Source organism: Empidonax traillii, unplaced genomic scaffold (genome assembly GCF_003031625.1).
Source record: "Empidonax traillii isolate 1590-97213 ecotype Southwest subspecies unplaced genomic scaffold, ASM303162v1 scaffold157:size2224338, whole genome shotgun sequence".
Lineage (NCBI taxonomy): Eukaryota > Metazoa > Chordata > Aves > Passeriformes > Tyrannidae > Empidonax > Empidonax traillii.
Genome location: NW_020955350.1, coordinates 731481 through 745242, shown reverse-complemented (window position 1 = coordinate 745242; position 13762 = coordinate 731481). Strand labels below are relative to the sequence as shown.

Genomic DNA, 13762 nt, shown 5'->3' with positions numbered 1-13762 from the left:
CTGCTTTGGATGCAGCCAGGACTTTGATTTACTGCAAGGTCGTTAGTCCTGCTACGGAACAGAGGACCATACAGGGAGCCAGGACACAGAAGGCAGTGCTGGAAAACTACTGACTTCCTTCATTGTAACTTCTGCCTCAAAGACTCTTCTATGAGCCAAGACAAATTCAAACCCAACTCCTGGAAAGACCAAGTCTACATCCAAGTCCTTGCCCAAAATTCTGCCTACAGCCAGAACCTCACTCTGACTGGTGTGATGACAAGTCAAAGAAGCCACTAAAGCACATGCCTAACTGAGGTTGTACAAACTGCTTTTGCACCTAGAGTAAGGTTGTGTCACAGAAAAGCCAGACAAAACCAGCAATACTTTCAGGGTGTTAGGTAAGCAAGGGCTCTCATGTTATGTGAACATGCTCAAATTTTATTAAAAATACACCAACCCTAAATAAAAAAGTATGGAATTACGAGAAAAAGTCTGCTACTGAACTCATGCAAACCTCAAACCCAGATTCAATGCTCCCTGAAAACACACATCAGAATGTGTTGTTTCTTTCAGGAATTAACTATAACAACAACAGATCTTTCTATATGCTTGTAATATACTAATAAAAGACAAATACTATTGTTTTCTATGTGATTATTCTTACTTTGAACTATTAAGGTAACTAGAGTTTTATTTTATATGAAAGTTACAAAACCCAGTGATTTCTGTGGGATTTCAGACTGGTAAAGAGGTCTGCCTACCCACAGGTTCAATGTAACCTTGTTCTCAGTTTAAAACTGACTAGCACAGTTAAACATTTTATTCAGTTGTGTATGGATTCCTACTGCCTCCTCCCCCAGTCCTGTATCTTTAGCACCAGTAATGTGTAAAATTCCATGCGCTCATAAATACTCACTCCTAAAGACCATGACACTTTCTCCATCAGGTAAAGACATCTACCATCAGATGTATACAGACACCACAGCATTAATATTTGGAGATATTTATACTACTGAAATGCTGTTTGCCCCACTTTCCTTTGAGTTACAAAATTCCTATTGGCTCTAATTACAGTTGTCATCTTGAATATTGCAATACCCTTCTTCCCAAGTTTGCTAATTTATATACTCACAGCATAGACATGCTCTTAATAAGTTACACGACAATATGCTTTTAGTTTCCAAAATAACGGGCTAATTTGAAGGAAAGGAATCTGAAGGCAGCTCTTTTAAAACTCTTGCCCTTTCAGTCCCTTACTGCATGTTACTACATTTTATGAGTATAAATAAATTAAAACGTATTTATTTGAAACACTGCGAGCCCTAAACATTTCAATTTTTGCGACAAGCTTTGGTTTACATGCAACTTGCAGACTACGGCTGATGGAGAACAAGTTCTGAGAAAGATTCTTTGCCAGATAAAACATACTTTAAAGATGAAAATCAACAGAGCAGTACCACTCCTGGTACTTAGAAGCACAAAATAATTGGCTGAATTTCCAGGAGAAAGTCTACCGTAAGAGCTGAATTAAGTCCAGTAATCAACAGGAAGCAACTCTAGAACATGGGAAAGACACAGTGCTCCAGAGAAAACAAAGTGATTAATTACAAGGCATACCAAAAGAAGCCTAGAAGAATTTCAGGAGATACACCAGTTTCTCAGACGTACAATTTGATACTACATCTTCCTTCTACCAGTCTGTGGTTTTCTGTTCTGTATACAATATTGTTCTTTTCACCACGTTATAAAAACATACAAAGAACTTCACCTTTCTAGCTCTGACAGTTGTACAAGTAGTGCAGCAACAGTGAATGTACTCAAAGCTGCCATAAGAATCATTTGTTCACAGACAAATTAAACTTCCACTGTATGCAATTTGGCTTTCCACTACCGTTCAGCACTTAAAAACATAAAAGTTTAATGTTTTCTTTAAATTAATATACTAACTCATATATTCAAATGAGGAACAGATTAAGACTTTTTTAACAGAAGTATTTATTTTTGTGTACTGTGAAGCAAAAGACAAGTCAGCTCTAAGACTTCTTCAGATCACCTAGAAGTTTCAAAATAACATGTTCCATAACAATATTCTCTTCCCCATGCCAAACTAACTTCTGTGTGCATGCTAAGCCAGACTTTGAAGTTTTGCTCTCCTTAATTAAAAAACATTACTCCACAGCAATAAAAGAAAACCCTACCACATGTAATGTTTCAGTAACTGGCTTTTAGCATGTAGGTATTATTGTATCGACTATCCTTTACAGATGCAAAGAAAATATGTTCTCAAATACCAACAGCAAGATTTAACTGTGTTTTCTGTCTGAGCTTTTCTTCAAAAGACTATTATTGCACAGATACAATGGCAAGTCTATACGTGCAAGTAGTTGCTAAAAGGCATTCAAAAGGAGAATTAGAACATTTTAAGCCCCTTCCAATCAGTGCCAGCAGCTGAACAAACCAGAACCCTGACACCCCCCGAAGCTCCCTCCCAGCACATTTCCATAGAGCTCCACTGCTTCACTTAATAACCTTCCCTATCAGGTAACATTCATTCTGAACAATTATTGCCCATTATTTCTCTGTCACAGCCTCTGAATCCTGCAAAGGTCAATCCTCTCACTGAGCACTTGGTCTTAGCCAAAGGTAATTTCTTCTTTTTCTTTTTTGGGGATGAGTTTCTGATGCAGAAAAAAAAAAAAAAAATTAAGCCAAATCTTGCTTACCTTTCAAATCAGAATTAGAACAAAAACTGCTTGAAAACTTTGTTCTGACAGGTTTACTACCTGGTTCTACAGATTATATCTGTCAACATATGTTGCAGGCATTTTAATGAAGAACCGTAATACTTTCCCAGAAAGTTTTTTCAAGTAATCTTTGTTCCCTCTCAAATCTGAGATTTAGAAGCACATCTTTTAGTCTTTCTGTATCAAGTACTTAGTAGCCTAATTTTGAAAATGCTGGTGCCACTGGCCTATCAGTGGTTTTCCAGCTAAACAAAACTTCTGCTAGTTTTATCAAACACAAACAAGAAAACCCCAAACTTCTGTGAATTCCAAACTGCTGCATCTCACATCAAAGGGTTTATATGTTTCCTTTATTTTCAAGAGACTACTGGCAAAGAAAATGTACCATACCTTTCAATCAGATTTTTCTTAGCAACCTCCAATGGAAATTAATGCTGCCTAATAATCTTCTAAGGGATTATTCCTACCATACAGAATAGTAGTATTAAATTAACTAAAGAACTGAGTGGCTGTTTCAAACTACAGCCAGCAGTTATGGTGCACCTAAAGAACATATTTACTACTCTTGCAAACGAGTGGTCCAAGAGTTTACACTAAAACTAAGTCAGAGAAAGAAAAGGTTGAAATGTGAAGAAGCTTTTTTTTTTTCAATAAGCACTTCCTAAAGTAGCCCAGCCAACTCCAACAGACCACAACTATGCTCTGCTGTTCTCCAGAAGAGCAGACAACTGAAAATACTAGAAATTTTAAAAAGATTCACAGATACTCCCTTTTTCATGCCTCCCAATTTAACTCACAGGTATTAAAGGTAAAAATGTGTTAGACTATTTACTTTTCCTATCTTTTTTGTCAACACATTAATTTTTACCCTTCCATAAAACCAAATTTTTCTGAAGTGCTGAAAAACTTGGCACAGTGAAAACAGAACTTTAAGCTCCATACAAAACATGAACTGTGCAGACCTCTTTTTGTATTCACTGCCCCATATTAACATAAATGATACTTAGCAGGGGAAAAAAAAAGTAATTATTTTGCCAATCTCAGAGACAAAACTATACATTTGAGATTTAACATTTATGACTGGACGGATTGGGTTTTTTTATTCTTTTCAACAAAGGAGAAACATCGTGGATTACAAATGGAAGGATTTCAAGACCTGTCTGGATAAATCTCCAGCAGTGTTATGTGACCTAATAGCTGGCACTGCTTTGAGTAGGAGATTGGACAAGAGATTTCCTCATGTTCTCTTCAATTTGAACCATCCTATGACCCTATGAGAAAAAGCACATGTACATTTAAATTCAGCACAAATCCTTTTGAAACACTACCTACCACCTGCAAGGACTATAAAACTTCAAAGTCAGTAGGATAAATACAATGAGGTCAACTTCCATTAAGTGAGACTTTCAGATCATCATCCCGTGTTGGTACCTTATGAAGAAAGTAGAAATGATCAAGGATGATACTATAGTAACCTTGCCTAAATTCTGACAACTATACTTACGACTTTTCAGCCCCCCGTGTAAGCATAAGCTACAGCATTTTGCATCATATTACTCATTATAATCTTTTTAATTAGCTGTTAGCTGGGAAACAGCTTTTCCTAAAAACAGTCTCTCTGTATATTAGAAGCAAAACTGTAATAGAAAAATATTTATCTTGGGGATTTGTATGTTTGAATTCAGATATATGTAAGTGGAGACAATGCTAAGCAGTATTGCAGTCCTACTATATACACACACTCTTGGAGTCTCATTTAACTGAAAATAAGTCATATCCATTGCAAAATCTCTATGTAGCAAGTTTACAACATCCTTTTCCTTGGAAGTAGTCTCCTCCATTAATTTACTGCCTTAATTTCTGTAAGAGCATTATTTCCAAAACCAACATTGACTCATCTAATGAAGCACTACCAGGATGAGCAGGAGTCATTAAGTCTAAGGGCAGAGAAAAAGCAGTAGCCTGTAACACTTTACAGAACAAAGACTTTGATGCCACAGGAAGATACAGCCTGCTTCCTACGACCTACCTAATTCCACTGGCTTCCCAGGAAGTGAATTTAACTTGGTTCAAATGATTAAAAGAGAAAAGAAATGAAATACAGTGATTTAGAGAAACCTCCACATTAACTATGCACCATGATTTCAAGATCTATATCTTACTTAGGCTAGGCATTGTTCTCTTTGCAGTAGTACTTTTTCAGGTTTTAAAAGTTAGTTCCAAAAATAAAACCTGTTAATAGAACACCATCACAATTTCCATCTTTCTCATATCACAATGTATTTCACACCAAAACAATTCAACTACTAAATAAATGTTTCTAGCCATAAAATCCCTTTCAAGTCAAGACCTACAACAGCTACACATACAGAGCATAGCTTGCCAAATTACTATTCATTGCTACTAATTATGACAAAAACACATCTGAGATATCTTTATGAGAGGGACATCTGAATGCTTCATCTTCAATAGAATGATAGAGTTAATTGCTGAGGACTCTCCACAATTCTGTTAAAAAAAAGCACCTCTCACTAAATTAGACCAAGACTTGAGCCACATCACCATTTGCTGAGCCTCTGTCCAACATGCCTTAGTTTTTGGCAATGCATCTAATCCTCCTCTGTTTGCAGAGAAATTCATCTCTGAGTCTGGCAAGAAAAGAGGTATTTCAGAACGAATGCCAGAAGGTAATATATAGAACCTCCAGTTCTCATGCTCTAACAAACAAGTTGTGTTACACTGCCTCCCAGTGCACAGCATCTGCCTGAAGCTCAAATTAAACACGTTGGAGAATCCATTTTAGACATGGAACTACCAGTAATTCCCAAAGGAATTACAACTATCTTAGAGGCTGTTCACAAAAGCATTTAAGTTGTTTTGAAAAAAATTCTGTACAGAACATAATACTGAACTGTAGGATACAGAAACTGAAGCAGTAAAAACAAAAACCAGGCAAATTCATATGGTGAATTACTTTTTTATTGAGTACTTTCACAGTATCTTGAATAAGGTAGTCTTGGGACAAACCAGGATTTCTAAATCACTGACAATAAGCAACTAACAAAACCCAAGAATTTTGCAGATAAAATTTCTCTAGGAAAAGGAAGAATCTCTTTTATATTTTATAAAGGTGAATCAAATGAAAGCATTTCAAAGTCAAAATTAAACATAAACATCTTTTAATCTTTGTGGGCCTCAAATCATGTTCTGAAACATTAGTACTTACTCAGTACTCCCATGCTGACCATTAAACACCTTAGGAAAAGTAATTTCATAACTGTGTAAGTCAATGTACCAAACTGTTCATATCTTCCTCATTTTTTTAATCAGTACAAACACATGAACACTGATGTTCAGGATTTATAACAGTCCAACACAGACAGTGAGTAAGGAAGTTTACATTCAGTGTAATCACCATTTCACAGACCATGAACATACAGCATCGCAGAAAAGATTTAAAAAGACATCATCAATTAACAAAACCTCCCCTTTACTGGGAAGAACAGGCAGGTGCACTTTCTAACATTTTTAAGATTAGCATTATTCCTGCTGGGTTTTAAAAAAGCAATAGAGTTGTTAAGCTGAAGCTTAGCTAAGTCAAATTTGAGGCAGTTCACTTGCGAGAAAGGTCAGGCCTCTGAAACTAAAAGCAAGTGAATAAGTGGAAAATTAGCGAAGCAAATGAGCTTGATTTGCTCCTTTGGACAACATGGAGGAAGGATGAAAACACAAATTACAATCTAACCCCAAAAACCTGTTGTTTACAAAAATGGTGTCACAAGTCAAGCTTTTAAGAATGACCAGCCAAATGTTTGTAATTCAACTTCAGAGATGCAGGTAACTGATCCCATTTGTTTAGGGAAATTAATTAACTGAAAACAAACCAGCTTCACAAATGGAAGGGAAGAAGGGGAAACACTTACAGCAGTTGGATCCTTCAAATGGAGCTGAGTTGCTGTCACTTGTTTGAAACCACCAGGATAACTAGAAAAGCAGAAGAAACATACAAGCTGAATTCTACGTGCTCAAGCACAACATTAACACAAGCATCACTACATCTTGAACAACAGTGTAATGGTATTATAAGCCCTTAAAAAAAACACCAAACTGTATTTTATTTGAAAGATTCCATCCTGTCAACTATCCAAGTTTAACACCATTTGTACTTTCGTATTTATTCACTTGAGTATTAAAAGGCTGTGCTTCACAGGCACATAGATGTGTTTGTCTTTAAGACTGCTTATTAAGTACACCATAATAGCTATGGAGTACAATGGGAGTAAGATATGCAAAACTCAGAAATATTTCCAGATGATCAAGACTCAGAACCAGACTGTGGATGACATAAGAAAGACCCATAATGAATAGTATTTATTATTTTCTTACTATTTTAAATAAACCTTAGCAAGACTAATAAAATTTTACTTTTATTGCAGTGGATCCATCTGTCTAAACTCCATGGGATGTGTTGAAACTGCACTAATTCAGATTTATGCATAAGCTTTAAATGAATGATTGAGTGAGGTAAGAAATTACAAGGAAGTCAGGTAAAGCTGGGTTTCATTTTGATTTACCTACATTATTAGATATCAGCCTAAGTGAAATGAAAATAAGCTCAGTATCAGTTAGACATGTCCACAGGGCTGCATGGAATTAAGTGTTAGTTTTAACAATTCTTATACAAGTGCTTCAGCTTACACATAAGTTTTAGTGAAAATTTTAAGAAGTCATAGGGGGAGTGGAGAAAAAAACCCCACACATTAATTTCCATCAACTCTGAACAAGAATTTTTCAGCAATTCAGCAAAGACATTTCAGGACTGCAACATTAGCGCCAGCCAAATAAACTTTTTTTTCAATATGAGTTATACATCTCCCAACTGGATACATTTTGACACTTAGAGTTTATTACCTACAGTAGTGTCATTGTGTAAAGAAGGAGCACTGAAGGGATCGTTGCCATGCTGTCTGTAGTTGATTATTTCACTCCCATCTGTAAACAAGTTACGTATGCCAGAATAATATACTGTACACTAGTGTATGCAACAATGTAGTGTACATCAGTACATCTTGAGAACATTTCATTTTTTACTAATTTTCCCAATTTTTTTCATCCTCTGATGAATTTTATTTATATATAAAATAAAAATGTAGTGTCAATAGAAATATCTTATTACACAGTAAACAGAATAGTCCAGATCACTGGGTCCAGAGGTTCATACAAGATACAAGCTGGTTCACCAAATCCGTATAGTTATTCAAGTGTTCTAATTCCTTCTGAGTTAAATTCTTTCCCTAACAACTATATATTGGGGATTACAAAAAAAAAAAAAAAAAGGAAGAAAAAGGTTTGCATCATTTGTAACACATGCAAACAAAAACCCCAAAACCACAAGTAGGAATTCCCTTTTGAACCAATATGCTATAAAAAGACTTTTGTTATCAAGAAAATATGACACCAAATTTATCACAAGCTCATTTGATTATTTACTATAAATCTTACCCAGTATGTGAAGAATATACTTTCTGCTCCCATTTGTTACCAGAGAAGGCAATATGTCTTGTATTTATTATGACAACATGATCTCCACAGTCACCTACAAGGTTTAGAAATAAGTGGAAAACATTAAAGAGAACCACTGGGAAAATCAACCAAAATAACAACTGTTATGTGTGTGATACATATGTAGTAGCACACAAATACACATTTCATAAAGCTGAAATTTAAAGATCTGAGCTTTTTGAGTCACACCATCCAAATCAACACTTAAATATTACCCTTAATTACGGTATTTATTAGTACTGTCAGGTTAGAAGGCAGACTACGTAATTAAATCACTGCAATTATTCAGCTAAGATCTGGAAATCTGGCTTAGAGGCAAGTGTATTATTTTATTTAACACATTATGCTGCATATGCACCAATATTTAAAAAAAAAACAGAGGGGAAAAAAAGTTAGTTCCAAATGATCCTAAATATTTATTTTATTTCAGAAAACAGTTATTATGTTTACTGAAGGACTGAACATTTTGGGTAATTAAAATAATTCTATTAAATAATTACACTCTAGGGCTAAATATATACAAGAAACAAAAATATTGGGTTTAGAGAAGGGGGGAGGGATGAGGGAGAAAAGCCCTAAAAAAACCCCCAAGAGCTCTGTTGGGAAAACTCCCACATTTTCATCAATCAAGCAGAAGTGAATGTTACAGCACATACACATATTTAGAGTTATATCAGCAACTTTAATATCAGTAGTTTTATAAATGCAAAGTCTGTAATCTATCACCCTGCCAGAAACAGTTATTTTACTAGATCTTCCATACGAATAAAGTGCTAATAAAACCCAAACTATCTAAGAAATAACATAAAGATATGAGAAAAGATGTAGGTTTTCATTTCAGAAGTAATGATCTTGAACAGCTGTATAAGCTATAATACACACTCAATTAGTTGGAAAACTACGTGTCCAGAGGTCACTCTCACTTGTATCACCATGTCAGAACACAAGTATTTGAAGAGACTCACTTGATTAAAACATTTTTGAGTAGGTAACAAAGCAGCTGTACAAAGCAGGGCTTAAATTGAGCATGCATTTTTTTATATGAGCACATAATTAATCAATGCAAGCTTCACACCTTATTCAAGTTTTTTACGATTGTTTCTTCTTGTGTTCTTTTAATGCAATTTAAACATCTTCACCGACAGTTCAGCTCAAAAAATACTGTGTGTCTACATAAATATCAGGGAATGGACACTGGACTTTGTGCCTTTTTGGGTTTTCTTTGTTGGGAAGATGACAGAATAAGCTCATCTAAAGAAATTTTTGCCAACAGTTTTCCACTTGCATGAACACCAAATTAACAATGTGGATACCAAAATAAAAACAAAGCAACCAACACATCCCCACAATTTTATTCTGTCTAAGCAATTGTTATCTCAAAAACACTAAAAGATCAGTTAGTTCAGAAAAAAGAGAAAAAAAAAAGTGTTAAGTACATCAGCCACAGATCTTTGCATACTTTCCTCTCGAAGGGAATATCAAATGTCTCAGTAGTAGTTACCTCTCAATGTCAATCTCATGTGTAATGCATTTAGTACTGATTTATACAATACTTCAAGCCAAATACAGTTACCCTTGAAATGACTTTCCAGAACTTTATAACTTCATGGACACGGAAGTGTCAAATCTTTTCCCACAGGAAAACCAAAAACTTCCTCTCAGCATCTGCTTTGTTTTTCACACAGCCTTATGTCTCCAGTGACACCTTGTGGATACCACAAAATTTGCAGCAGCAGAACTCTGGTATTTAAAACATCTTTAGACCACTGCAAATCCTACCTTCTATAATGAAACAGAGTATAATTTTAATATGTACATTTCACATGTATGAGCAAACTTCAAGGTTTCCTTTATGTTTTGGTAATGCCTCTTGAAAAATCTGCACGGGTGTTAAAGGAAATGCTGTACCAGCAGAATGAGGGATCAACCTTTTACTATTTACAAAGTGCTTATCCCTGTGAGACAGGCACCACGGTACTATAAGGAAGCAACAATTATCACAGATACATTGTTACTGCTGAATCTTCTAACCCGTAGAAAAGAAAATGATTGTTTTATTTAAACAAGAAGGTATCTTTCAACAGTGATTATGTCTCCCGTAATCATTGTTGAAAAGTTCCAGCCTGATCATCACAGAATGTCTGAGGCAGGAAGGGACCTCTGAAGGTCATGTCCTCTGATTTACCTGCTCAAAGCAGGGAATTTTTTTTAAATCTCCAAGGATGGAAACTCCACAACCTCTTGGGCAACCACTTCCAGTCATTCTCACACTAAAATATGTTTCCTGATGTTCAGAGGGAACCTTCTGTGTTTCAGTTTGTGCCCACTGCCTCATGAAGACAGAACTTTTCTGCACCTTATTCAGAATGAAGAAGCACTCCAAGACAGTGGTGCTGTGCGTACTGAAAGGTAGCACTCAGAAAATCTAACCAAGAATCACATCAGTGTTTCATTACACGCACTGTGAATTAAACCTCTACTTCTAAAATCAGTGCAATTAAACATGTTTTGAGATTTTTTAAAAAATGAAAGCACAACCCACAGTAATTCAGCTACTTAAAATAAATTATATATTCATAACATGCTTGATATGCATTGGTAAAGAAACAACATAGAATTGTAGAGCGGCACGATGGAAAAAGATGAGAAAGAAAACTAATTAATTTATAATTTACAAACAATTGAAAAATTTAACCTTTTATATCAGGCTGGATTTTAAAACTAAAATTGGAATAAACATACAAGTGAAAGAAAGCAAATTTGCTTCCAACCACTGCAACACTCACTTAGTGCATGATAAATAGGTTTATGTCTGCCTTCAAGTCTGAGTACAGTCGCAGCTGCTATTTTTCCTGGGGGCTGCATCTTCGCATCGAGGAGATACCAGGCTTTGGCAAAAGTGGCCCATTGCTGAAGAGAAAGAAAGGCAGCACTTAACACAGCAAAAGCTCACACTACCATAACCTAGCTTCTTTAATTAGATCAACACTCCTTTTACACTCAAAAACACTGAAAGAAATTAAAATCCAGCGACACCCCCTTCAAATAACCTTTAAAGGGACGGCGCACCACGATACAGAGCGGTGCACATGTGTAACACCACTGAAAGGTCACAGGCCCTGACGGTTTTGTTTCAGAAATGCAGACCTCCCGCTGGAAGCCCCCATTACCGCTACTCGAAGTGTAACATCGCTGCAGGATATTCAGTGCCCAACGTCCCCTTCCCTCCCGGTGAAGGGCACAGCTGCCCCAGGCAGCTCTCGGGCCGCGCACAGCCCCGGCCGCTGCGGAGATCCCTGTCCCTCGCACACGGCGGCTCCTGCCAGGGGAACCCTCAGCACCCACACCGGGGCCTGCTGACCCGCTCCCTCACGGCCCCGGGCTCCGAACGCCCCGGCTCACCTGGGCGGCCTTGGTGTAACTCGCCATCCCCCCCTGCCAGGGCCGGGAGCGCCGGGCCCGCCGCGCCCGCGGGAAGCGGAAGCGCTGCCCTGTGAGGGGCGGTGCCCGGGCGGCAGCGCGGGACCTTCGGAGCGGCCCCGGCCCGGCCCGGCCGGCCATGGACCGCTACGTGCTGCTCCTGAGCTGGGCCGAGCGCAGGGCCGCGGGCGGGCCCGGACCAGGTACGGCCGCGGGGTCGGGGCCGGGGGGCTCGGCCGAGCGCGCTGTGCGGGGGCGACCGGGCAGCCCCCCTGGATCCTGCCTCCTTGAACCCCCCTCGATCCTGCCTCCTTAAAACCCCTCCTGGATCCTGCCTTCTTGAACCCAGCCTGGATCCTGTTTGCTTAAACCCCGCTTTAGTTTCACAGTGACCTTAACCTGCAGAAAGTTACTGCCATGTAACTCTGCGGTGCGGTTCAGGAGCAGGACTTAAATGAGAATTTTGCAAAATTTGCCTTTTTAAAACTCTTTTTAAAACTGTAAATCTGCAGATGATAGTTGTCTTTAATTAAAAAAAAAATCAAACAAGAACTTCTACTATTATACTGAACTTTATGCTGTATTGCCAGGAATTTTAAATTTAACTTCCATGATTCAGTAATTTTAAAAAAAACCTTTTTTTTTTTTTTTCCCAGCTGGGACTGCTGCAGACATGTATCAGTTCCTGAAAGAAAGCTGTAATGCATCTATAAACGCAGATTTGAGTGTATTCCCAGGTAAATATAGCAATGGACAGTAAGGTAAACATTACCAGGAATTGACTTTGGCACATCTTATGATTGAGGGGAAACAAGTCAGAAATGAAAGTAAACCCAAATGCAGTGGTGTGGGACTGCTCCTGCTGCTCCTTTTTCTGTGGAGAATTGATGATAATTCAGCAGCTAAGACGTTAGGAGATTAGATAGATTGGACATGAGAAATATTTGTCTGTTGGGTAACAATTCAATGCCTTAATCCATGAGTATTTATTAAGTAATTTTATAATCTTTAAGTAGATTTCTGGAGGTGTTTGTGGTTTTGGTTTGTGTTGTTAGATAAATGCTTTCTTAGCTCTTCGCTTGTTTTGGATGTCTAGTGTTGAGCTGTTAAAAGCTTATCTTGTCACAGATGTCGTATTGTTGGGATTCGTGTGGGGAAACCGCTGGAAGTTCTTAAAATTCATGAAGATGGGAATGTTGAGCTGTTTTCAACTTCTGTGCTTTTTATTACATAGAAATGTTGAGAGAGTATTTAGTTTTGTGAACTCTGTGAACCATATTTATGAAAGGTGTGATTTAGTTCAGGTGTGTTACAGATCCTGCAAATAGAAAGCAATATTACCCAGAAGAGAGAAGAGGTAAAAGATCTTCTTCCTTATTAACAGTCAGGAGGTCGGTAGTAGTTAGATACTTGCCAAAGCACTTACCTACATCTTAATATGTTTAGCACTTAATTACAATGCCAAAGGAAAGTAGAACTCAAGTCATTGTGGCACATTAAATGACTTACAGAAAGTCTTTCAACAGAGATGGCCATTGTAGCAGGAAGAATAGATTGTAGTGGATCTATTATTTTAAATAGTTGTTGTATTTCTTTGCAGCATGTTCAGTGGCTGGTATTCCAGGTGCAAAGAAATGGTATTTTGCAAGTCATGTTATATGTGGTTATTATCAGGTAAGACACACTTTTTTTTTCAGAATATAAGTTCCCTAACTGTCTGCCTGTGTGTAGACCAAGTTGAAACTGTAAGGTTCAAAATTCTTTTTGCCTAATGAAGTCTTTTTGTTTGGTTAGTACTGCAGTTCTGACTGGGAGGAGATAAACGTTGACACACAGAAAACTGAAGACTCTCTCCAAACAAGCATTGATGAATACCTGGGAGCCATACAAAACTTTGAAGAAGACGACAATAACAGTCGGGAGTCGCTGTCTCTGACTGAGTACTCATATTAATATTTTTATTGCAAGTGTAGTGATCTGACATTCAACAGTAATAACCCAAGGGAATCAAGAAAATTTAACAAGTGAAAGTAACTACTAAAACAACAGTTAAC

General features: G+C 37.4%; 2 protein-coding genes across 4 annotated transcripts in view; one reads left to right on the top strand and one right to left on the bottom strand.

Moving 5' to 3' along the window:
- MRPL13 (mitochondrial ribosomal protein L13) overlaps positions 1-11788 on the bottom strand; it is a 31401-nt gene extending 19613 nt beyond the window's left edge. Inside the window, exons 1-4 of the mRNA XM_027884917.1 lie at positions 11691-11788; positions 11075-11198; positions 8229-8322; positions 6650-6710 (exon numbers count right to left, since the gene is read on the bottom strand). Of these exons, the coding sequence (XP_027740718.1) occupies positions 6650-6710; positions 8229-8322; positions 11075-11198; positions 11691-11717 (306 nt within the window). The 5' untranslated portion in view covers positions 11718-11788. The remainder of the gene's footprint in view (positions 1-6649; positions 6711-8228; positions 8323-11074; positions 11199-11690) is intronic.
- Positions 11789-11799: 11 nt separating this feature from the next.
- The window catches only part of MTBP (MDM2 binding protein), a 34187-nt gene continuing 32224 nt past the window's right edge, over positions 11800-13762 (top strand). For all 3 annotated transcript variants that reach the window (XR_003571351.1, XM_027884914.1, XM_027884913.1), the window contains exons 1-4: positions 11800-11911; positions 12365-12445; positions 13309-13382; positions 13503-13648. Coding sequence is in view for 2 of the 3 variants with exons in the window: in XM_027884914.1 (XP_027740715.1) it covers positions 11848-11911; positions 12365-12445; positions 13309-13382; positions 13503-13648 (365 nt within the window). In the remaining variant the exon portion in view is untranslated. The remainder of the gene's footprint in view (positions 11912-12364; positions 12446-13308; positions 13383-13502; positions 13649-13762) is intronic.